Source organism: Chenopodium album, chromosome 27 (genome assembly GCF_948465745.1).
Source record: "Chenopodium album chromosome 27, dcCheAlbu1.1, whole genome shotgun sequence".
Taxonomy (NCBI): Eukaryota; Viridiplantae; Streptophyta; class Magnoliopsida; order Caryophyllales; family Amaranthaceae; genus Chenopodium; species Chenopodium album.
This window is the reverse complement of record NC_137860.1, coordinates 35,678,177-35,703,303: the sequence shown is the minus strand read 5'-3', so window position 1 is coordinate 35,703,303 and position 25,127 is coordinate 35,678,177. Positions and strand designations below refer to the sequence as shown.

General features: G+C 35.5%; 3 protein-coding genes across 3 annotated transcripts; all 3 read left to right on the top strand.

Annotated features, from left to right (window-relative positions):
* The first annotated feature begins 252 nt into the window (after positions 1-252).
* On the top strand, positions 253-1,615 carry LOC145621222 (protein FLOURY 1-like). The gene has a single exon (XM_081675960.1). It carries the CDS (start codon positions 381-383, stop codon positions 1,425-1,427), a length of 1,047 nt encoding a protein of 348 aa, XP_081532086.1. The 5' UTR covers positions 253-380; the 3' UTR covers positions 1,428-1,615.
* Positions 1,616-4,690: 3,075 nt separating this feature from the next.
* LOC145619098 (methylmalonate-semialdehyde dehydrogenase [acylating], mitochondrial-like) lies at positions 4,691-13,574 on the top strand. The gene is made up of 20 exons (XM_081673698.1): positions 4,691-4,878; positions 5,650-6,219; positions 6,303-6,406; positions 6,586-6,657; positions 6,760-6,921; positions 6,996-7,074; positions 7,164-7,318; positions 7,700-7,763; positions 7,952-8,031; positions 8,672-8,737; positions 8,884-8,934; positions 9,038-9,189; positions 9,646-9,736; positions 10,929-11,009; positions 12,164-12,241; positions 12,347-12,382; positions 12,483-12,526; positions 12,600-12,678; positions 12,890-12,962; positions 13,160-13,574. The coding sequence occupies exons 2-20, from the start codon at positions 5,670-5,672 to the stop codon at positions 13,330-13,332; spliced, it is 2,190 nt and encodes a 729-aa protein (XP_081529824.1). The 5' UTR covers positions 4,691-4,878; positions 5,650-5,669; the 3' UTR covers positions 13,333-13,574.
* Positions 13,575-16,028: 2,454 nt separating this feature from the next.
* On the top strand, positions 16,029-24,760 carry LOC145621495 (methylmalonate-semialdehyde dehydrogenase [acylating], mitochondrial-like). Its single transcript, XM_081676226.1, has 19 exons — positions 16,029-16,360; positions 16,516-16,604; positions 18,816-18,887; positions 19,011-19,172; positions 19,273-19,351; positions 19,439-19,593; positions 20,398-20,461; positions 20,999-21,078; positions 21,344-21,409; positions 21,644-21,694; positions 21,788-21,939; positions 22,397-22,487; positions 23,037-23,117; positions 23,511-23,588; positions 23,703-23,738; positions 23,833-23,876; positions 23,973-24,051; positions 24,322-24,412; positions 24,578-24,760. Exons 1-19 carry the CDS (start codon positions 16,336-16,338, stop codon positions 24,682-24,684), a joined length of 1,602 nt encoding a protein of 533 aa, XP_081532352.1. The 5' UTR covers positions 16,029-16,335; the 3' UTR covers positions 24,685-24,760.
* The last annotated feature ends 367 nt before the right edge of the window (positions 24,761-25,127 follow it).

The following is a 25,127-nucleotide window of genomic DNA, read 5'->3' as shown; positions in this document are numbered from 1 at the left end:
GGTCCACGCAAGTATTTCTGATCCAAATGCACTAAATTTTTTTTATCGCCAAATAACAATTTAACACTAATCTAGCAATTTACCAACACAATTAATAAATTATTTAATTATAGAATAATCAAATCACAACAGCCAAATAGAGCAGAAAACTTTACCGTTATGTCTAGGAAATGGATTTGGACCCACATTTATTCTTATCAATAAATTCATTGATTTTGGATTATATTCGTACTAAAATAAATTAATATTCATACAATATAGTTTCTTCACCAAACTACCTTGATCACTCCAATATCATCACCGAACTCTACGCCCATTTCACTCCCTCTCCATGTGGGCAAACCTTCAATAGCTTCGTGTCCTTTACACTGTGTTCATCAATGGCGGCCCTTTACCTTCTTTATCTCGCATCAAAAGGAGCAACATTTCTCTCTTTTCTATACAAAATATCTCGCTCTACCCAATACAGATTGATGGGTCGTCTCTGTTTCCTGATTGTTTTGTGTTCAATTGTCGAGTTTTATAACAGGGTACTTTTAATTTTTCAATCGATTTCGAGTTCGATTTTCTTGATGGATTGTGTATCTAATTTGAAGGTTTTGCTGACGAATATTGATGATTTTGGATGTGGGTTTTTGATTTTTGGGTGTTTTTCCAAGATTTTCAATGTTTTTGTGTTATTTTTCATGTTTTTTCTAGGGTTTATGGTGTTGCAATTTACTGGGAATTGCAAATTTAGGGGGAAATCTAGTGAGGAGAGAAAAGGGTTTTCGTTGATTTGCTCTAGTAATGATGAAATTAATGGTTTAAAGAAGTCATTTGAGAATGGGACCACTAAGAAGATGTCTAGGGTTTTAAGTGGGGACCAGAAATTCGAGGATTTCGATGAAGTTTTGGGTTTTAATTGTGGGTTTCATGATGGTGTTGGTAGAATTGGAGAAGAAAGGGAGGATTGGAAGGAATGTTGTCATGAAGACCAAGTGTTCGACGTTATTACTCTGAGAAAGATGGTAAAAATTCAGAGACAAAGGCTTTATGTTGCTCAAAATGAGCTTGAGAAGGAAAGAATGGCTGCAACTTCCTCTGTCGACGAGGCGATGGCAATGATCTTGCGGCTTCAGAATGAGAAGAGTGTTCTTCAAATGCACGTTAATCAGTTGCAGAGAGTTTCTGAAGAGAAACAGTTACATGATCAAGAGGTTAATCAATCACTTCAGTGGATTATAATGCGACACGAATCCGAAAGGAGTATATTAGAGGATCAATTGAGGATGTGTAGGGAGAAATTGAAGGTGCTTATGAAGGGTGAAGAGTGGGATCAATTTGATAGTGTTTGTCCTACTCCAAGTGCTACTTATTCCTCATTTGGAAGTAGGGATGATGAATTGCTCATTGGCTCGCTCGATTTCGAATCATCCCCTATGTAGGATTCGAGTTTCTCAGGCTCTCAGCTATTGTTGTGATTTGTTTGGCTAATTGTAATTGAAGTCTTAAAGGAAGATTTTTGAATAGGGAAAAGGTTTCTGTATATATGCTTAGTTTGATTACACTGTTTCTTTTCTTTCATGTAAAAGCAATTGGAATAAACTCAATAAAGTTACACATTTTTGGTTTATCAAAATTTTGGTTAGTGTTATCTACAGCTTGATTTCTTGGAATCAATTTGTTTTGTGTATTGCAGCTGACTAACTTCTGCATTGTTCATGTTCAATTGTTGTTTGCAGCTTTCTTCGAATTTTGTTAAGATCATTGTGATGATTGTCTTATGCCTTAAAAACAGTCTGTGAAGGGAAGTAACTGAGTTGCTTTCTTTGATTAGTGTACTAAATGCTGATTATCTCATACCATTAAATGGTTGGAAGAGCATGTTCTTACGACAAGCTATAAATCGCGTACTATGTGGTCCAGTGTTACCGATGAGGTTGCTGCTTGTCATACTAAGATCAAAAGGTTTCTTTTAGACTGTCTATTATAGAGAAAGATGTTTTATCATGAATAACAAACGAATTGATGTTGTGAAATGAGATGAAAGTGAGGATCCTTCTGTTAGATAGGTACTTCTTCGCTTCTATAGAAAATGATTGTGTTAGTCCTTCTTCGGAATCTAAGCCATATGATACATTGAGAGAAAGCAAACTTCTGTGTGTAGTCGATTTAGAAAACTATTTGAATTAGGATAACGAATGGCCAAATAAGAAAGATTATATCGGACTGACAATGTTACTACCTGCCTTCTAAAGCTCTGTCATCAAATTTAAAGGTTATTCTGTTGCCTTTTAAATTACAGGTACGTGAATAAACTATCTGATGAAAGAATTGAATAATAATTAAAACAATTTCAAAGGTTTACAGACAGCAGTAACACTTCTACTAGTAGAATTTCAGAGAGAAACTATCAGACATCATAGGATAACATATTACTCCGTAATATAAGACTGCATATCCGAAATATCACCAACAGGTCCTTGCTCTTGTTTAGGGTAGATAGTATTGCACTGCAACAGCATGTTATCAGTAAACCTAAACCCTGACTCTTGATTGCAGTAGCCTGTACTCATCATAGAATAGTCGCATTGCAGAGGAAAATTATCAGCAAATCGTGGCTCTAGAGCACCATTGTAGATAGAACAACCCATTATTGGAATGCATTGCAGAGGATAATCATTAGCAAATCCCAACCCTTGATCAACATCAGTGTAGCTAGGAGTAGGACTCATCGTTGGTATGCATTGCAGAGGACAATCATCAGCAAATCCCGATCCTTGAACGAAATCATTGTAGCCAGTAGGAGTAGTACCCATCATCGGAATGCATTGCAGAGGATAATAATCAACAAATCCCGTCTTTTGATCAATATTGGTGTGGCTACTAAGAGTTGGACTCATCATATTCATGTCATACTTCCCATCATAATCGGCAGTAGTTGGTCCTATCAGATCAGCAAACGTCTCATCGAAATCAGACAGCATAAATTTACCGATGTCAAATGCTTGAATTTCTTGTTGATCAGCATCAAAACTATGATTGTCAATACTCTTAATAGCAGCAATTCTACGCGTCACATGATCAAGCTTATGCTCCAAATTCCCAAGAAATTCAACAAGTTGTTCACCAGTGAACTCAGAAAGATTTATACTTTTGCACCTTATATTATACAAATCTGGTCCTTCTTTATCAATTTCTCCTCATTAACACCTTTCAACACGTCACTTAAGTTAAGTGACCTCTTGTTATTTCTAACATCCTTAGGGAGTGCTAAGTAACGATTGATTATCTCACGAGCCAACTCCGGGTTTGTTGTTGTAACATTATAGTTGATGGCAGATTGGGTGTTTTCTTTTCCTGTGTACGAAAAAATTTCGGGTTGTACAGAAATTTTGTTACCTTCAACAAAAGGAAAGATGATGACACAAACTGGTACATCACATAAAATCGATAATTCACGTGATTTCTTGATCAAGGTTCTTTTTTTCTGCCGAAAGTATAAATTTCTCTTGTTTTCTTTTTCTATGAATTGCCTTGATGATTTTGCCTTACCCATAATTAGAACGATTTTTGAGCTTGAATTTGAGGGAAAATATTAAGACAGTAATAATGAAGGGAAAGGTTATGTCCAAATAACTAAATGTGGAACTATATTTATACAAGTGCTAAGTGAAGGAGATTATAAAAAATAAATTAGAAAAAAACCTTTGTACAAGGCAAGTAAATGTATTATTTTTACAATTGTAGTATCTTGCAAGATCTTTCTGCATAATGAAAAATCTTTTTTATTTTCCTTAAAATTAAGAAAGTGAAATCTTTTCCCCTAGAAATCAGGAATAATTGATTTTTTTTAAAACAAATTTGGAAAGTGTGTAATATTTGCGGGGAAGAATAATTACCAAGATTTTACTCCTCAAAACAGTTTATATTTTTTTAATAATGCATGTGTTTATATTACATATGAGATATGACCCTATGACCCTATCTTATATTCTTATGATCTTTCTTAATCTTGATCACACCAGTTATTAACTACTCGAGGTACTTAATTAAGTAGGGCTAGTCTTTCTCATAAGTCTATCGTCTAATGTATTAGTTCTAAAGTATTTTCTTTTCTTATATCAGATGTGTTAGGGTTGACCATTGAGAAATAATACACTTATACAACGTATGAAGATTCATAAAATCTATTTTTTTTTTTTTTTGTTCAAAAGTACAAAGTACAAAGCACATAGTAATTGAATCAAAATACTAAACCGTAAAAGACATACTCTATATCTATCAATCCGTTTGATTGGGTGTCTAAATTGGGTTCGGAATTACTCATTTAAGTCGTGCCAACTAAATTGGGTTCGGAATTACTCATTTAAGTCGTGCCAAATAAACGTGATCGCCGTATAACTTAAATAATACAGGGGTTTGGAATTACTCATTTAAGTTGTGCCAAATAAACGTGATTGCCGTATAACTTAAATAATACGAAGTGCTGCGGTTCACTTTAAATTAAGTCGACTCGTTCTCATTTCAAATTTAGTCGACTTGCTCTCGTATCGTGTCAAGATGATAGACGGATCACTAGTCCATTACGTTATTTACATCTACAATCAAATCCGAATATATAAGACCCGAAACCCGAAACCGAAACCGAAACCGAAACATGAATTCCGTATACGCAGAATGTATCAGTATACCTTCTAAACGCTGAACACATCAAAAGCCAATAAGCAAAGAAAAGGAAAATCGAAAATCGTTTTGCGCCAAAATTAGGAAATTTCCTCTCTTTAATCAAGTAAGAGTTCAACAATGGTGAATTTTCTTGCATTTAATATTAACATAGGACCGATTATGGTGTGAAGAATTTCATTCCCAAACATTAATTTCATCATATTTAAGGTTTGCCAATCTTCACAATTCTTGTTTTTTAGGGCGAAGTTTTTATTTTCTATAATCCTTTAATTTGAGTTCATGCTTAAATATTCATACATCTTGATTTTTTTGATGCGATAATTTAGTAGTAGCTAAGGATTGAAATGCCACATTTTTTGTTGTTTGTTTTGATTGATTTTGTAATAATGATTTCATAGTATGGAATTTTGTTGTAATTTCGCGGATATTTGATTTTGCAATAAAGGAGTTGTAATTTAGCTTGATTTCTTGTTGATTATGTATTCCGTATTAATGTTGTTTGTTTGCTGGATTAGAATACTGAATTGCACTATCATTAGGACAAAAGGACTTAAATTTAAGATAATCATTATTAGGGTTTATGAAGTTAATTGCTCAATTTAGATTGCTATATTCTCCGAATTATAGGGTCAGTACTCAGTTCATCATGTTGTAGTAGTAGTTTAATGTTCTATGAATATAGATAATTTACCAAAAGACATACAGTAGAACTTAGTGATGTGATGTGATGTGATCACTTGCTTTTCCTATAGAGACTTAGAGAGTCGGATAAGTAGCAAGATGATGTTGTCGCTTAATGAATCCGCATTGTAAAGATATAAAAGCCATTATTGACGATAACTTAATAGCTTTTCGCCATAGTATAAGGCCCTTTTTTTCGTCCCCCATCTTAAAAATGTAAGAACTTGCCTTGAGTATTCAAACTTGAACATTTTATTCATTGGATTGATTGAAAAATCTGCAATCATGATGATGCAGGTCTTTGCTGTACATCTTTAATGATGGATCCTGAAAGTTCAGTGCCTGCTGAACCTCCACAAATGCTGCCTCCACCACCTGGAAGCTATGCAAATCGTGAACAACTTATTGAGCATGTCGGGGACTTTGCAATTTCACAAGGATATGTAGTTATCATAAAGAAATCAAGAAAAGATAAAGCAGTAGTACTTGGTTGTGATAGGGGTGGTGTTCATAGAAATAAACGTAAATCTTTAGGTACAGAGTCTGCAGAATGTACTCGGAAGCGAAAAATTAGTTCCCGAAATGTTAACTGCCCTTTTGAAGTCATGGGTAAAAATGATGGTGGAGTGTGGTATATAATTGTAAAAAATGGAACTCATAACCACGAACCTATGAAGGACATCGCGGAACACCCGGCTGCTCGTCGTTTTACCCAGGATGAGGTTTTACGGATTAAAGAGATGACAGAAGCTGGCCTTAAGCCACGTCAGATTTTGAAAAAACTTAGACAGAGCAATCCAGAACTTTTATCTACTCCAAAGCATCTTTACAATGTCAAAACCAGGCTAAGACAAGGAAATTTCACAGGTATGTTCTTGCGGTGCTGACTTGTCATAAAAAATGCAGAAAGTATATTATTTTAAAGGCCTCATCGCCTTTTTGTTTTACAGTCAGAAAATACAAGTCTGTTAAACCTCAGAAAGTGTCAATTGGAAGTGCTCAGGTTCCTGGCAATCCAGCCTCAATTGAGCCATCTTGGAGGCATCGATTCACAGTAAGCTTACATTGCTACAATTTCACTAATGCTCTACTGTCAGAAGGCTATAATGCTATATGCAATGCAGTATTTTCGCACAGAACACAATATACTTTATGCCTTTATTACACTTTGTTCTTTCTGTTTGCCTTCATGATCTCCTGTGATTAAAGCTTCCTTTTTTTTGTCTCTATCAGAGAATACCGAATTTCATTGGAGGCCAGTTTGTGGAGTCACAGTCTACTGCAACAGTCGATATTATAAATCCTGTGAGAGCTGCAATGCAGGCCTTCTTATTGTTTCATATAGCTCTCAAATTGGCCTGCTATTTCTGATCATGACAAATTTGTTTGGTGTAATATTGCTAGTAGGCTACTCAGAAAGTCGTATCTATACTTTCTTTAACAACCATTGGAGAACTTAAAGCTGCAGTTTTTGCTGCGAAATGGGCATTTCCTTCTTGGAGAGATACACCAGTCACATCACGTAAACGTATAGTGCTAAAGCTTCGAGAACTTATTCAGAGGGATATGGTAAGAATGTTCTACCTTCTTTATTATTTTGTCAATACAGAAGGCATGATTTTCTGTCCTGTTTATTCCACTAGGATAAACTTGCTGCTACTATTACATCTGAAGGGGGCAAGTCACTGAAGGATGCCTATACTGATGTGCATTACAGCCTTGGTGATTGTCATTATAGATTTTTTTTTATATTTTCATTCCCTTTAATAATCTATGACCATGTTTGCAAAATTTACTGTTTTCTATTGTAGAGGCTTTGGACTGTGCTTGTGGGATGGCAACTCCGCAGATGGGACAATTTGTTTCAAACGTATCCAATGAACTAGATATCTATAGCATTAGAGAGCCTCTTGGTGTTTGTGCAGGAATTTGCCTTGCTAATTTTCCTGCCATAATTGCTTTATGGGTATAAATACATGCTTCATCTTTTAATTTTCACTGCCCGTGTTTTCTGGTTCAAATCTGGGTGATGTGCTTCCCATTGGCTGTTGATGTTTGATGCTCATCACATTATTTACTCAAAGCATAATGTAGCATTCTAAAAACCACATTTTCATACTCAAGTTAACTTGACAAGTCATGAATGAACTTTCTTGTGCTCCTGGTGAATTATTGCTTCATATGCTTGTATTTGTTTTGTATTTTCTGCCTTGTTTTTATAAGGGTTTAAAATTGTTTTATCAGTTAGAATTTAGAAGGCTTCTTTTTTGAATTATGATAATATCTTTTTCTTGGATGATGGAAGCCCCATGAACACACTTTTAACCATGTTCTATTTTTTGTACAGATGTTTCCTGTGGCAGTTCTGTGTGGCAATACTTTCATTTTGAAGTCTTCAATGAAGGATCCAGGTGGCTGATGCTCTCTTTGCTGTAGGCTATATGTATATGTAGAGCAACTATTTCCAGCTAGCATGCTGTGATTTTATTCTTTGGTCAAACTTTATTAATTATAACTCTCCTTTTCCCTCTATTAATATCTTTTATCAAATTGGTACTTTGTGGTTGAACTTGCTGCTGAATTGCTGATGATCGTTCAGGTGTGTCTATGATCCTCGCGGAGTTGGCTTTAGAAGCTGGTTTGCCGAATGGTGTCCTGAATATAGTCCATGGCACTGATGTAAGCTATGAGCCCTCTTAATGTGTTTGCTGTCTTTTTCTTAATGTTATTAATACTCCTTCTGTCCCATGTTATTTTTTACAAATATTTTCATCTGTGTCCTAGATTAGTTTTTATACTTCTATTTTACAAAATGCCCCAGTTTTATATTAATACACATCACTTTCCATTACAAAAAAGTTATGGCCACACACTCTCGTATCCCACTATCTTAGTATCTTTTATCATGTCTACTTTTTCATTAAAAAAATACTCCACTGCTTTCGCATCTACTTTTCCTCTAATATAACAATTGGTAACCAAACAACAAGTTATTACTCCTTCCGTTCCTTTTTGTTGGTTACTCTTTTACCATTTTACTCAAATGTAACCAACAAATAGGAACGGAGGGAGTACCTAAAACAATATAACATGATAAGTGTCAAAATTAATGTGGGACGGAGGGAGTAATATTGTAATATATTACTGTATGTCCGTTGTTTTAAACATCATTTATTTTGCTGGCAAATATGCTCTAGAATGCCAGATGCACGATGGTATCTTAGGCTTCACTTGTGGAACTTTTAGTGACCTAGCATCTGTTTCCTGTTTCATTTTATGACACGCGTGCCCTTGATTCTATTATGTTATTTTGTGCCAGGACATTGTCAGTGCTATTTGTGATGATGATGATGTAAAAGCTGTAACAGTTGCTGCTTCTAAAGCAGTAAGTTAATCATTCTTGGAGTTTTTGCATGTATAATTGGTGTTGGTGACTTGATGTAGTTAGCAGCATACTAGCCTTCTAGACATTCTACTTATTCCATTCAAGCTTCAATTTCTGTTGATGAATTTTATGGTCTTTTATCCAAGTATGGCTTGCATGTGCACTCAAGAGCATCTGCTAAAGGGAAGAGAGTTCAGGTTAGTGAATCAACAAACTATGTAAAGTATGTTGCATGCAATGTATATCGCTTGGGGATAATCATTACTGAAAAAGTGAAAACTGATTCCTCATCATTTCTAGTCTTATACAGAAGGTAGAAGTCATATGATTGTCATGCCTGATGCAAATACAGATGCTACTCTAAACGCTCTTGTTCCTGTGGCTTTTAAATCTGAAGGAGAAAGGTGCTTTGCACTTAGCACTGTCATATTTGTCGGAGACTCTAAGCCATGGTATAGTACTGTTTTTTTGTGCTTGAATTTTCTTCCTCCGGCTACTTGGTTTATCTATGGCTTGTGTGTTTAGAGCACTGTCCACAGTCATTGATTTGCCTTTGGATTAAGTGTTTCAACTGACACACTTAAAGAATTTCACATGTTGCTTCAGCTGATAAGAGAACATGGTTTACTCAGACTCATCACTTGTTTCACTTGTGTCTACGTGTCAGGGTCAGGTTTTTTTGAAAAAAAATTCGGTGCTACTCATGTCTGAGTGTTGGAGGATCTAATCTATATACTCCAGGCTTAATGAAGAGTCCTAGTAACATTATTTACCCCTTGTTTTACTTGTTTTTGGATGTATATCTGCTGGTCCAGCATGTTATTTCTAAAGTATTCATTAATTTAGTTTTCCTTAGGAATTTCTTGAATTCTGTTCCTTAATCTGACTTTTCTCTTTTAAATTTCCAGGGAATGCAAATTGGTAGAACAGGCGAAGATGCTCAATGTAAATGCTGGTACTGAACCAGATGCAGACATTGGTCCGGTGATAAGTAAACAGGTGAGGACTTTTTAAATGTCTTGGTAATACTCTCCTTCATGTCTCTCTAACCACTATTCTTTTCCTGATGTTAATTTGGTTATTCACTTATTCTTGCACTGAACCTTTCAAAGGGAGTTCACCTTTTATTTTTATTTATAGCATAGTGAATGCCACCCATGCAATTATAGGCCTTACACCATTGTCAAAGCAAGTATATACAGGATAATTACATGCTCGATTAATTTAATTCAGAGTACTTTAGAAGAGCGCACACCCCCCCCCCCTTCTCCTCCCCTCCACCCACTTCATTTTCTCCTCTATCACCTCTTCCTTCATGGGTGTTGAGTTGCTTGATAACATACTCAAGCAAAGATGTTTATCTTTGTCTGATGAATGCCGAACATAATACCCTGGAATATTCCTTGGAGTCATATGCAACCCACAGAATATGAGAAGTCTTGTTCTCCAGAAAAGCTTTTTCTGTGTTTGTTCTTTTACATGTATAGTTGAGAGGTCTATATTCTTTTTCCACTAAGAGGGGGGGAGGGACTATAGAGAAATGGGGAGATTAATATATTTGTTTGTCCTGAGGGGTGACTATGTTACATGGGTTTTCATACTGCTTGGATTGAAAGAATGTTAGGGACATGAAATTGAAATGGAGAAAGCTCATTGGATGGAGTTTATAAATTTAGCTGCTGACTTTATGATTGGTTTGATTTTTATGAAATATGTTACTTGTTTAGTATTTGTCTGATGAGTTTTTGGTGATAATTTTATGGTACAAACCTATTTGTTCAAAGGACATGATTGGTTGGTTGGTTTTTTTTTGTTTTTGTTTTTTTTTTATTATTAAATTTTATTTTTCTATGGTTTAAACTATAAACCTACTTGTTTGAAGTATATGATATTTTTCTTAACCTATTTGGTAAGAGAGTACAGTTTAGTAACCATGACATTATTTACTCCTTCCTCGCATGTAAGCTCAGGTTCATCTGTGTCGTTGGCCAGCTTATAACTGTGGGAACTGCCTCCTAAGTCATATAGTAAATTAGTAAACCGAGTGTTTTGCAAACATTCGGACACTGTGAAGATTTGTCTGCAGTGATGTTGCCTAAATTAAATAACATATCAAATTCTGTATTTTCAATGAGTAGTTTTTTCTATTCAATGCACATGTAGTCATTTGACACATTTTTCCCTGTTCCAGGAAAAGGACAAGATATGCAAATTGATACAAAGTGCTATTGAAAGGGGTGCCCGACTCATTCTTGATGGCAGAAACATCATGGTATGAAGTTGTAGATTTTTTACATTTTTTTTTTTTTTTTTTTTGAGGAAATGTAGATTTTTTTACTTCATAAAATGATAATATGAGTTTATTTTTTGTGGAAGACGAGAGATAAAATCAGCAGGACTCTTTGATTAGACCTAATACCAATACTTCATATTATACACAAGTAGTATAACATATAGAATGTTCACTCTCATATGAGTCATATCTATTTTATTAATTGTTGGTCTTTGTTGTTTAAATTTGTCTTTGTTATTCATGTTTTGTTCAAACACTGAAGTAAATTTCCACCCATTATATAAACATCTAGCTTGCCCTGTCTTAACCAAAGGAAATGTGTGATTGTATGGCATTGAAAGTTGATATTTATGTTCTTTGATATGTTTACTGGGAAAGCTGGGAAGAGACATCTGGAACATGATCTGCCTGAGAAAACCATGTCAGTCTCTTTTAATTTTTGGTTTATAGAAAGAATATTTGGTAACTTTAGGAGGTTAAGAAATTTCTGTAGTCTTATTACTAATGACTGGCTTTGGCGGGTGGATACGTTTACTAGCTTTACTTTTGGAGTTTTGCCATATCTCAGTTCTTTTTTTTATTTGCTGGGTTAGTGAGCCTGCTCATTTGTTTCAAAGCTTGGAACACCCTTCTTTTATAGTTCACCTCGACTGTAAAACATTTGTCAGTTGTGTGGGGACGTGGGGGTGCAAGCTACCTATGTATTACTTTGATGCAGAGTCCAAATATGTTGATACTAGTTTCATTTCTTGCCGCTATTTCAAACTTTATCTGGCTAGAAGTATGAAATATTTATGTGTTCGATCTTCCTTATTTTTAAACCCATCCTTTTATTTATTTTATTGTTTTTAAATTTCCCACTTGTGTCAAGCAATCAACATCCAAATGCATAGAAATTTTAGTCTAGTTAACTTCTACAAAAGCAATGACCTGAATCGCTTTGTCGTATGACATGGTTACTGCCAAGGTCTATCTGGTTTATTTTGTTTGATGCCTACATGTTTTCATATTAATGAATCTTTGCCTTTCCTTTGCTGATCGGTTATCTGATTTTTATGTCATGGGCTCATGGCAGAGTTTAGTTGGCTTTTTTCTTATATTACTAGCTTAACTTCACTGGATGGTTTTTGTAGGTTTCTGGATATCAGCAGGGTAATTTTATTGGCCCAACTATTGTATGTGATGTCACTGCAGACATGGAATGCTTCAGGGTACATATATTGGCACTTTGGTGGTTTAAGTCTTATAACTATGTATAATTGAAGTTTGGACAATGAATGATCGATTCATGTGATATTGTTCTTAATGTATTGCAGGAGAAGATGTATGGGCCTGTGCTTCTCTGTATGCAGGTGCAACAACATGTTTATGTTGCATGTTGGTCAACTAAACTGCTCCATCTTTTCCGAGATTAGCTAACATCGATAAATTCTCTATGTCCTCTATATACAGGTTAAGAGTTTAGAAGAGGCTATTAGCATTATAAATGAATGCAGGTAAGCTGCTACTCCTTGGACAAGTTCAAGTTTTTAGGATGTTAAGTTTGGCTGATTTCATATCAATAAGCAGACATTGTAATGGAGCATCTATATATACGGCATCTGGGGCCTCTGCTAGGCAGTTCCAAACACTAATTGAGGCTTCACAGGTACTGCAGGATTTTCTCTACATCAGTCTACTATATATATATATACTCCCCTAAATGATAGATGAAATTTCTATTTTAGGCTGCCCCTGAAATAATTGGTCAAACTTTTAACTTTCCAATGCACCTTTAACTAAGATTTCCAATGCAAGACAACATTGTATCGAATCTAATGATTAACTGGATGTATGGCGAATTGGTGTTTTCTTCACAGGTTGGCATTAATGTTCCTGTTTCAGTTCCTATGCCTTTCATCTCGTCTGGTGACCCAGAGGCTCCGTTTGCAGGTGAAATGTTATCCGTGCAGAACTTCTTTTATTTATTTTTCCCTTGAAGGACATGTTATTGTCCATCTTCAATAATGTTATGCTTTTACATCAGCATTATCTAAGACCTGCTTAAGCTACACCATTGATTTTATTTTACCCATGTACTTTTGCACAATGAAGTTGAGATAAGTTATTATGGCCCGATTTATTTTCAGGACAAACTGGAGTAAATTTTTATACTAAACTCAAAACAGTAAGACAACAGTGGAATGATTTTCTAAAGGATGACGAAGATGTACCAATGTTAGCTTCCGCTTCTACGGAGCATATGAATGTATATCAAGAGGGTCTAGATTCTGAGCAGAGAATTGAGGGAGTTCGAGTGTAGTAATTTTATGTATAAAGTGCAAGCTTCGTATAACTCTGTCAGCCTGTTGTAAATGCTTTAGGCCAATTTTTTAAAAGATGCACCATTATTGATGCTGCTAAACCCTAGGAGTGACCTTCAAAATTTTGTTATTCTATCATCATTCTAATATGTTTATATTGGGAAAAAGGGAAATTCTCAATGGCGACCCTTAACTTTTGTAACACTGAAATGGTAACCCTCTTATTTTTCAATTATACACAATGACCCTCTTTAAGAAATTTATCCTAATTATGACATTAATGAATCTTATTTGGTTAAAAAAACCTAAACCATGGTTAGATTTTTTTTGTTTTGAAATAAAGAAAACCAAATTAATTAAACCACCTTCACCAACCAATAGCCACCTTCACCATCACTCTCTCCTAGCTGCTGCCACCACCTCCACCTCAGTCGCTGCCGCCACTAGCCCCTCACCCCAACCCGACACCCTTACCAGACCCAAGACCTCCCTATCTCTCTCCTTCAACCCATGACCCAGCTGTTCCTCCCTCTCTTTCACCTCCGCCAAACCGAGCCCAAATCCACTACCCAAACCATCCGTTAAGGGTTTCGATAAAGGTGGTGGTGGTTCGAAACCCTAACCCGAGCCACCGCACCTTAGTCGAAACCCTAACCACTGTGGTTTGGATTCGATCTGGGCGGAGAAGAAAGAGAAGGAAGTTGTGGTACGGTGGGAGGAGAAGAGTGAGAGGAGAGAGAAAGGGGGAGCATCGTGGGGCTGAGACAATGTCGCCGTCGGACGGAGGGGAAGCTTTGGCGCCGGTAGGGAGAATGGGTCGGCGTCGGCAGTGAAGGGGGGAAAGGTGACGGTGGCTGGCAGGTTTGGAGGTGGTGGTGTGGGTGGTTTGTTGGTGCCTTGGTGGTTTTTTTTTTAGTTTTTTTTTTTAGTTTTTCTTTTTTATAAAAAAAAAACCTAACTATAGTTAATTAAAATTAACCATTTAGTGAAATAAGGTTATGAGTGAAGACAAAATTTTAATTGGGGTCATTTTATGAAATAAAAAAAAGGAGGTCACCATTTCAGTGTTACGGAAGTTGAGGGTCGCCGTTGAGAATTTCCCTGGGAAAAATTAGTCACATCTACGGTTTTGAACTACGAATTTAAAAATTTCATGAACATTTTGAAGTAGTTATGGCTCATGGTTGGATTTTTTAAATCGTTTCTAGCTAAGGAGAAATTGCAATGAACAAGAAGGATTCTCAAAGAAATTATGTCGTATAATTATTGTACAAAATATATATTAATGACCCGTCGAAAAAAAAAGGATATATTAATGAGAATTTTTTGTAAATTTTTAAAATTGGACCATGAAAAATAGAATTGAGCACTTCTAGGACAAAGGTGTATAAAATCAAAGTGTTGCAATTATTCATATTTCGAGTATGAAATACGTAATGCAATTATTATAATTTGATCATCGTGATAAAAAAAAATCGTTTATCTAGTGGCATTTTCGTATATAAATCAATAAAATATCTCAGTTAGCATGACATTTTCGCAAATTAGTCAATAACTTTTGTTAAAATGTGGTCCACAAATGTTGAGTTATTTACGAAAATGTTATGCAACCGGATGTTTTGTTGATTTATAAACAAAAATGCCACTAGATAAACGATAATTCGTATTTGTTTATTAGATAAAAACAAATAATTCACCAAATCAACTAGGTGAGAATTACGAGGCACACCCAGGCAATCAGTCTGATTTACAAAATTTTGTAAATCAGCGCTTTTCGTGGGCCCCACAACGTACTTCATAATATTTTTTATATTTTTCTGTAGTGTTTGTCGTTAAGGACGGATATATGCCGTTACTGTGGCCCTTTAACGTTGCAATTAACGTCGTTACCATCAAACTCACCCATGATTCCAGGTTTTTCAATTCGATTTTTTTATTCCGGTTTGAATCAATTGGATACAATTTGGACTGTAAGCATTGAAATGGAAAATTAAAATTCTGCCATGACCCTTCATGATTGAAACCCACAATCAACAGGTAAATCATCAATGCATTCTTTAACAGTACAAGTAAAACCATAATTTGGGGTGCAAAAATGCCAACCAAATGCAATCCAGCCAACTCAGTAATACGAATTCGTCAAATTCAACTAGTAATAACAAATAGCCCATCGTAATACATAAAACGCAAGAACTTTTAACTTACAGTGATACCACTAAGTCAATTCAGTACGCACAGTAGATGGTTTGAATAAAATTCGCCAGCGATTCGCAACGTATGAGTTCTTCGCACATATGGTGGCTGGTATGAATTAAAATTCGCCAGACATTACAAAATTGTTGTCTATTTTGGCTCGGATAAGGTCTCAGTTGCTTGAAAAAACATCAATTTGTAGCAAGGAGGGAACTACAACAGGCGTGTTCTTGGGTCGGGGAAGATGTTTCTCCAGGGGAAAAATAAGGGTTCATCAAAATTGGGAAAGTGATGTTAACGGTGTTGACATCACTTAACTGCTTTGACCATGGAAGACGTTAGTCAACAATTTTCAGCAAACATTAACGTCTCGCTAATGTTACGTGTTTACCCTTATCTTTAATAGCAAATTGACAATACTCCCCCCTGATTGACATTATTTGCCAATCAGGCTGATGTACCTGTATTTCCCCGAGAATTACATCACATTTCCCATTTTCTTGACTTCTATTTCCTTCATAAGTCTAGGTGGATTCATTGTCATCAACCTCATCAATTAGAATTTTTATATTTTCACCCAAAAATAAATTAAACAACGAACTTTGAATCTGAACCATCTGATTTCCTGTCAACACTTCTTAACCGCATGATTTTTTTCCAAAATTGCTTTGATCACTGGTCTCTTTACTAATTTCATAATCTGATTTCCAAAAAAAAAAAACAAAATTGTAAAAACATTTATTTAAGAAATTCAGACACTAACTTCGTTTCGTCGCTCTTCAATTCTCTCTCCTCAAAAATCAGTCAAGATGCTTCAATTCTCACTTCAACGAGGTAATTTTGAGCATTTTATCTCTTCAATTTGAAATTTTTTATTAAATTTGATTTTGTTTGATTGATTTTGTTCAAGTTTTTAGTTTAATTTCATTTTTATGTTGGATTATTGCTGTATGAATCAATTTGTTGTTGATTTTTTTCAAAAATGTTAGCGAAAAACATGAAATTGTTGCGACCTCAATTGTTTGCTCTCAACTATTCGACTGCAACTAAAGCATCTAGTCAGCATCCCAAACCTTCGGTAATTTCTATGCTTTTTTGATTTAATTTAATTTAATTTGTTTTTTATGCGTTTGTTTATATTGAAAATTTGGAGGAAATTAGTTGAGTCACTGTTTCATTGCTTGTAAATTCTTAGTGATTGAAGCAGGAATCATTTTGGTGAGGTATAGAGGGAAGATCATAAGCGTGTATACTGTAAAATCCATTTTCGACGTATGATAAATAAAACATATTTGGGAAATTCTCTTTGGTAGACCTCTAATGATAAACATTCTCAGTGGTAAAATGCAAAAAAAGTTAATATCCTTGGTAAACTATGTTTTAAAAAGTTAAGTCAATGGTAACATTTAGCAAGATAATTAGCATTTTAAGCGTAACTATAGTTAACCATGATTAAGAACCACCTCCCCACCACCCCGGCACCACCACCTCTATCCCTCCCCTGCACGCAACCCCCCTCCCCCACCGCCTGAAAACTGCCGGCATCCCTTTCCCCCTAACCAACCGGCGCACAGCCTCCTCCCCTACCGCCGACTTCATCCCCCCCTCCCCTTTCCCCTACCCTCGACACCACCAGCCCCCACCCACACCCTTTCCCGAAACGATAAACCCCCAACCCTAAATCCCCAGTGGCGACACCTTTTGCTTCAACAAACATCAAATTAATTTCAATTACCTGTAATTCACATAATTTCTTATTCAATTGTGAGGAATTAGGGTTTCGATTACCAAAAATTCACAAATTTAGTTCGATTTTTTTCATCGTTTTCAATGGTGGTGAGGTGCGAGAAAGGAGAGAAGATGGGGAAGGGTGGTCGAAGGGGTTGGGTACTTGGGGTGTCGGGGTGGGGGTTGGGTAACTGGGGTTGGGTGTCGGGGTTGGGTACTTGGGGTGTCGGGGTGGGGGTTGGGTAATCGGGGTTGGGGGTTTTCTGGTAATCGGGGTTGGGTGTCGGGGTTCTTTGGCTGCGAATTGTGGGAGTTTTGGGTGGTGGAGGTAGGCTGCGGTGGTCGGGAAGGGGTGGAATCGGGGCTGTGTGGGAGTTTCGGCCTGGTTGGGGAATAGGGGGTTAACTGAACGCCGGCCGTCGGGTTTCTGGCTGGGGGAGGGGAGCTGCGTGCAAGGGAGGGGGAGGGGGAGAGGGAATGGTGGCAGGATGGTGGGGAAGGTGGTGGCAGGGTGGTGATTTTATTTTTTTAATTAATTTTAGAATGGGGGTATTTTAGGCATCACAACTTTATTTTACTTAGAATGGTTAACCATGGTTAAGAAATGCCTGATTACATTGATTAAGGTTACCATTGACTTAACTTTTTAAAACATAGTTTACCAAAGATATTAACTTTTTTTGCATTTTACCACTGGGAATGTTTATTATTAGAGGTCTACCAAAGAGAATTTCCCAACATATTTTCTCCGTTCTTTAAGTATTGCAACGTTGTGACTTTCATGCTTATTTATCAATGCACAACCTTGATCATGAATATTTTTACTTATCTATTGGTAAAAATTGATTCTATAAAGTTGATGTCTCGAAAATATATATTAGGACTAATACAAAAACATTTTACGAAATAACTATGTTTTTGTATACTCATGAATTATGACAATGAATTAATTTATGGTCAAAATTAATACTTGTATATAAAGTGTAAAAGTCAAAACGTTGCAATATTAAAGGATGGAGTAAGTATATGATAAAATTGTAATCTTAAATTACGGCACTAATCAAAATGTGTACATTAGCCTCATACACAATGTGAGAAATATGGCAAAACAAGTTGATGAAGTTATTGATCTTGTACAATATTTTACAAATTGTAAAACTTGGTACTAAATTTCTTGGTTGAGCTTGAATGAAGCCGTAGAGTTGTTCACTTTCATTGAAAAGTAAACTTATTATAAAGAAGATGATTGTTATTTGACTTTCTTATATGTCTATTGGATTGTTTCTATACATTGCAGTAGGATGGGAACTCTGTATTTCTCAATTTTAATCACGTGTGTTGATCTTTCAAGGAAAAAGTCATCCCTCCATGTTTTTGATAAAAATTGTATTAGAAAAAGGATGACAGTTAAATGATAACACAAAACGTGGGGATGGAGGGGGTATGGGGCGTGCTAAGCCGCTAAGGAGTAATGTTTATTTTCTGCGCAGAATTGTTACTCTTGTAGATCACAAATTGTGCGTTGCTGACTTACCATTTTGTATCCTAATATTTGTGTTAGAGGACTCCTTTACTGATTGGAGGCAAGTTCATTGAGTCCCAAGCAGCTGAATCAATTGATGTTCTAAATCCGGTAATCTCTTAACTTATTTCTTTGTTTTTCTTGTTGCTTTTTTAAAAAGGTGTTTGTTTCTTAGTTCTGTTTAGAAACTTATTGTTCCTCATAATTTACCATTCCCTGCCCCCTTTTGGTCAGGCAACACAAGAAGTTGTCTCTCAAGTTCCATTGACAACAAAAGAGGAGTTCAATGCTGCAGTATCTGCAGCAAAACATGCTTTTCCGTCATGGAGAAACACACCAGTTACAACTCGTCAGCGCATAATGTTCAAGCTACAAGAACTTATCAGGAGAGATATGGTGAATATCAAGGATTATTCATTTCCCATTATCTATTATTATATAAATATATATTTTTTATGGAGGTCCTCTTCTAAATGCTGCTGTATTCATATTTCAGGACAAGCTCGCCTTGAATATTACCACTGAACAAGGAAAGACACTCAAAGATGCCCAAGGAGATGTTTTTCGTGGCTTAGGTTGGTGATTTGATTTCGACTTGTTTATAGTTTGGTATAAGCCACTACTTGGTATTTTAATATTTGAATTTCAAAAACTTTCTTTAGAGGTGGTGGAGCATGTATGCGGCATGGGGACTCTTCAAATGGGAGAATATGTTTCCAATGTTTCACATGGTATTGATACTTACAGCATTAGAGAACCTCTTGGTGTTTGTGCTGGCATATGTCCCTTTAACTTTCCTGCAATGGTCCCTTTATGGGTAAGAAATAATTCAGTATCCAATGTTGTTACATAAACTATTTGTAGATGGATTTTGTTTACTGTAGGAAGTAGAGCTCTTAATCCATATATTCCTCCTTTTTACATATAGCCTATGTACAATATACATTATTATTTGATTGTTAACCAATGACATTTTGGCAATCTATAGAAATTAGAAAGTAAATTTATTTTTTCTAGAATAACAATGTTGAGGGAAACTTACTATATTCCCTTTTTTAAAAGAAAATAAAAATGGTTTAGAATATACTTGTATTTTGATGAAATGGTTCATATTGAAGAACCTCCGTGCGTTCTTTTAGTAATTGATCATTGTACAATGTACATGTAATCTGTTGCTCTTTGTTTACCAGTGCTGCATACTAAAAAGTAAAAAGTATTATTAATTGGTTTTCAATATGCTGTAAGTTGTAGCACAAAGGAGTTATATATTGGTTTTTGTTTGGCCTTTTGGGCTGGGACATGATCCAGCCCTCATGAATAGAATGCCATGGAAATCCTTGTATGACCATTTGACTTATATCAATAGGTTCAGTAACATAATAGCAAATATCAGGAAATGGGTTGACATTCAAGTTCAACTTCCTTGTGATACTTTTACAAATTTAGTTCATGATTTCATTTTATTTTTTATTTCTTTGAAGTTTCTTGTCTAGAGAACTTGAGTTTTCCACAATCTTTATAAGCTGTGTTTTTGTAGTTAGCTGCCTCTTAAGTCCATATGAGTCTGTGAAGGAGAAAAACATTGTTGTTTAACATGCTAATAATTTGATACTTTTCTCAGATGCTTCCAGTGGCCATCACTTCTGGCAATACCTTCATTTTAAAACCATCAGAAAAAGACCCAGGTGATACTTCTGTTCCTTCTACCATTCATGTAGAATTCTGAATTATTTTCCTTGTAATTATTTGCATTATGTGGTGCAATACTTCAAATTTTAGTCGCTTCTGTCATTGTGCTGACAATTTTTTTGGTCTTCCTATGACATCATGATGCTGTATATCTTTAAATGTCTTCTGTTTACAATTAGTGCGTTGTATGAATTTAAAGAAGTTTATTTTTGTCAACTTGTGTATACACTTTACAAAATTTGATGATTATTATTTCTCAAACATCAGTTGAAGTATTCTTCATTTTTACTTTTCTGTTTCTGTTTCAGAAATGCATATCTGTACCTAACTTGAATTTTCATGTGCTCCCCTGGGATGCTTTATGAATTCTATTGTGATTCATTTGCCTTCCTACACATCTGTGTTAATTCTTCGACTCTCTTGTATAGATGTTTCATGCTTTTAATTTTTTAATGCATGAGGATCGCTAAGGATTGACTGTATTGTTTCACTAATTTTGCCCGCTTAACTCCTGGTTTTATTTTTCTTTATAGGGGCTTCTGTTATGCTAGCCGAGTTGGCTATGGAAGCAGGTCTACCTGATGGTGTCTTAAATATTGTTCATGGAACTCATGTATGCCTTTTCGATTATACTTCTTCGTCTTTATCTCTTCCCATGATATGCAAGTGTAAAAACTGTCGATTTGGTTGTTTTCATGAAGCTTCAGTGAAATATTTTCCTCTGCATCTATATTTAATTGTTTCCTTTTTTAATTTCTTTTTCTGGGGTGTAGAGAAGGCAATGGGATAGGGACACTTTCCTTTCCAGTGTTGCTAAATGCTGTGCTTCACACTTTGCTCCCACCATTGTTGATGTAACTTATTGTGCTTTGATACAGGACATTGTCAATTCTATATGTGATGATGACGATATTCGAGCCATATCATTTGTTGGTTCTAATAATGTAAGTATATTTTTGACTTTTTAAAATTACTTAAGATACACTAGAAATATTGGCTATTTGTTATAATTGCTTTTCGGTACCATACTATTCACTTTAATCTAAATTTACATGCTATCAGTTTCTTCAAGATCTTCTGTAAGTCAAACTAGGTGAATCTGGGCCTTAATTATTATTATTTTTGGTTCTTTTAATCTTATAAAATTTTGATGGGTCGTTTTTCTCTGTGGCCTGAAGGCTGGCATGCATATTTATGGAAGAGCATCAGCTAAAGGAAAGCGCGTTCAGGTATATACAAATCACTTGATTTATGCAGGAATCTAATTATCTGCCTAATTGTTTTGTTAATAGCTAACTGACTTTTGCTTCTGTATTGTCCAGTCTAACATGGGTGCCAAGAATCATGCCATTGTCTTGCCTGATGCAAATATTGATGCAACCACAAATGCACTTATTGCTGCTGGATTTGGTGCTGCGGGTCAGAGGTGCATGGCTTTATCCACTGTGGTCTTCGTTGGAGACTTAAATACATGGTACTTTGATGCTAATCTTATTCTATACGGTTTTTGTATCCCAGTCAAATCATCCTAATCTCATAGTGTAAAGACGTATGTGTTTGGGCTAAAGGTCAATTGCATTAGGTCTCTCGATATTGTATCAAATACCTTTTACTGCAAGTGTTGTGCTTGTTTTTGGATCTGTTGGAAGTACTGTTTCTGCATTTCTTTTGGTTTAAGGCCACATGACCTATCTGTGAAGTTCATAGATTTCCATTATAACACCTACTAGCAGCGTTACTTTCGCTCACAAGTCACAAGTTAATGAGTTATTAATCTTTCCAAAACTTGCTTCATGGTTTTTCCAGAAATAATATGAAGATGGTCAGTGAAATATTTAAAAGCCATATGTCATGCATTTTGGAATATGCCTTTCTTATAATGAAAAATGTTGATATTAGTTATTTAATAAATCATATCTTAATTTTGTTAGGGAAAACAAGTTGGTCAAGGCTGCCAAAGCACTAAAAGTGAATGTGGGAACAGCACCTGATGCTGACCTTGGTCCAGTCATAAGCAAGCAGGTATTGATCCTATTAGCTCTGTAGCTGCATCCTGTTGCACCTGTTATAGAGTTAGCCACTTATCCCTGAATGTAGATTTTCTGGTATTTCTCAAACACAAGAAACCCTGGTTTCAAAGTTTTTCTGTTGTATGCTATTATGTTGCCCCTGCTGTGCAGAAGCTTAAAATACTTGGTTAGCAGAACAATTCATTGATCCATCAGACAGAGCTATTCAATTTTCTAATGTTTGGAATTTGTCCTGCTTGGGCTCTTTAAGGGCTTAAACTAAGCCTTAAAAAAATCCATCAGTATAATTAGATCGGACGTAAAGAGTTATGGAAAGATGCCAAAGATCCAATGGCTTCAAAACAAAGATCGTCAGAAAATTAATGCTTGCATTCCATTATCACAGAGCAGGGTCCAAATCAGTCTCATTTTTTTTCCTGTTTATTGTCGGAGTATTCAGGGATTATGACCATTATCATTTTCCTTTTCACTATGCATACATCTGTACGTTATTTGCATTTTAATTATATTCTTCTTATGTTGGTTGATTTCATATTGACAGGCAAAGGAACGAATATGCAAATTGATTCAAAGCGGGGTTGAATCTGGAGGAAGACTAGTACTAGATGGAAGAAACATTGTGGTATGTGTTGGGTTTCCTTAGTTTAATTGGCTTCTATCAATTTGTACCCCACTTTTTTGCTTCACAGTGAGCTGGTTTAAATTCATGTATGATTAGTCTAGGCTTTGGCTTAAATTGATGCTAATGAAAATGATCACAAATAAGGTGGTTATAGGCTAATAGGCACCTTAAGGTCATCAAAGAACATCATATATTGTAGTATTCCATGCATATTGCTGCCTATATCTTTGTTAGATTCCACGTCAATCCAATATTGTAGAGATTGTTGCATCTTTGATAAGGTGCAAAACTTCTGTTAGTTACTTATCTAGCTTTTTGAGCTATTTGAAATAAGTATTGTAAATTCCTAATGCTAATTAGTTTAATTTCTTCTGCCTGGTTTTTTCGGGACAGGTTCCAGGATATGAGAATGGAAATTTTGTAGGTCCTACTATCCTCTCTGATGTCACAACTGAAATGGAGTGTTATAAGGTATTCTTTATCAGCACTCGGTATTCCTCTACTTTAGGAAGGAATTATTTTTTCTTGTCTAATGCAGCATTGTTAAGTTTGTGTTCGCATAACCTTTCTGTTTTGTATGAACAGGAAGAGATTTTTGGACCAGTACTTCTTTGCATGCAGGTATAGTAGTTTTTTCTATATCATTTCTGATTTATGTTGAAGCTTTTTCCGTTGTAGACTCATTCTTATGATCTTACACGATTTTTTTAATCAGGCTGACAGTTTGGAAGAAGCCATAAGCATTGTTAACAAAAACCAGTAATTACTTCAAAGTTCATATACTCCTTAATTCCTGTCGTAACCTGTAATCTTTGTTTGTCTAGTCACTTGACAATGATCATTTTTCTACCGCAGATACGGAAATGGAGCATCCATTTTTACCTCATCAGGAGCAGCTGCAAGGAAATTCCAAACTGAAATTGAGGCTGGGCAGGTAATCAAACTAACCTCTAGTCCTCTAACAGAACTCTGGTTATATTTCAATACTCTAGATATTGGTGAGAGCCTATTATAAACCAGACTGGCGGACTGTATTCACTTTTTTCGTGATTCTATATCTTGCATGACTCAGCCTCCGTCTTCAGTTTGATTTTTCTCTTTTTCCGCTAACAACTGTAGGAACCAAAATTTTGCACTTCTTGAATTTTTGCTGCCTGACCTTCATATTGATCGTAGTGAACTTTCTGTGAATCTTGTAAATCAGGTTGGCATTAATGTTCCAATTCCTGTTCCTCTTCCATTCTTCTCATTTACCGGCAGCAAGGCATCATTCGCAGGCGACCTCAATTTCTATGGTAAGTTTCAGCATCGATGCTCTTTGTTATTGCATCTTTTTATGAATTTGTACTCTTCTTGACCGATCCAATTCCCAAACCCAAAAAAAAAAAAAGAGAGAGAGAGACCGAATTCCATCCAACTGTTTGCTTAGTGTTAACACATGAAATCCTTGTGAAATTCAGGAAAAGCTGGAGTTCAGTTTTATACCCAGCTGAAGACAGTGACTCAGCAATGGAAAGATTTACCAAGTGGTCTCTCTCTAGCTATGCCAACTTCACAAAAGGCATAATGAACTTTTCTTAAATAAACATTATGTAAAACAAACATTTCAAGAATTTAATGCAAAAGCCCCTTCTGTTATCTTACTGCAATATGTTTATCGAGTCATTTATACGGGTTTAAATCCTCTGTCCCAATTTTCATGTTCCATTTGTGTTCCACTTAATATTATTGGTTGTAATTCCCTCCGTTTTATTTTATATGCATCACTTTGAAAATTGCACTATTCACATACCATAGTTGATTTAATTTTTTCGCCTATAAAAAATAAATAAATTTTATTATATAAAATATCATTAGATTTGTCATAATGTCTAGTTTCATAATATAATTTTGTTTCAATTTTTACTAATACACAATTAAAAATTTTAATGGTCAAAGTAGTTTCTCGGCAAATGTGCCGGTCAAACAGATGCATATAAAAAAAACAGAGGGAGTAGTACAACAATATAG

Bases quoted from the DNA above. Each gene is read 5' to 3' on its own strand.
- LOC145621495 (XM_081676226.1), top strand. From the start codon at position 16,336: ATGCTTCAATTCTCACTTCAACGAG. The intron at 23,739-23,832 runs GTATAGTAGTTT...TTTTTTAATCAG, and splicing joins CAGTACTTCTTTGCATGCAG to GCTGACAGTTTGGAAGAAGC. The intron at 24,052-24,321 runs GTAATCAAACTA...CTTGTAAATCAG, and splicing joins CTGAAATTGAGGCTGGGCAG to GTTGGCATTAATGTTCCAAT.
- LOC145619098 (XM_081673698.1), top strand. From the start codon at position 5,670: ATGATGGATCCTGAAAGTTCAGTGCCTGCTGAACCTCCACAAATGCTG. The intron at 11,010-12,163 runs GTATGAAGTTGT...TGGTTTTTGTAG, and splicing joins TTGATGGCAGAAACATCATG to GTTTCTGGATATCAGCAGGG. The intron at 12,383-12,482 runs GTGCAACAACAT...CTCTATATACAG, and splicing joins CTGTGCTTCTCTGTATGCAG to GTTAAGAGTTTAGAAGAGGC.
- LOC145621222 (XM_081675960.1), top strand. From the start codon at position 381: ATGGCGGCCCTTTACCTTCTTTATCTCGCATCAAAAGGAGCAACATTT.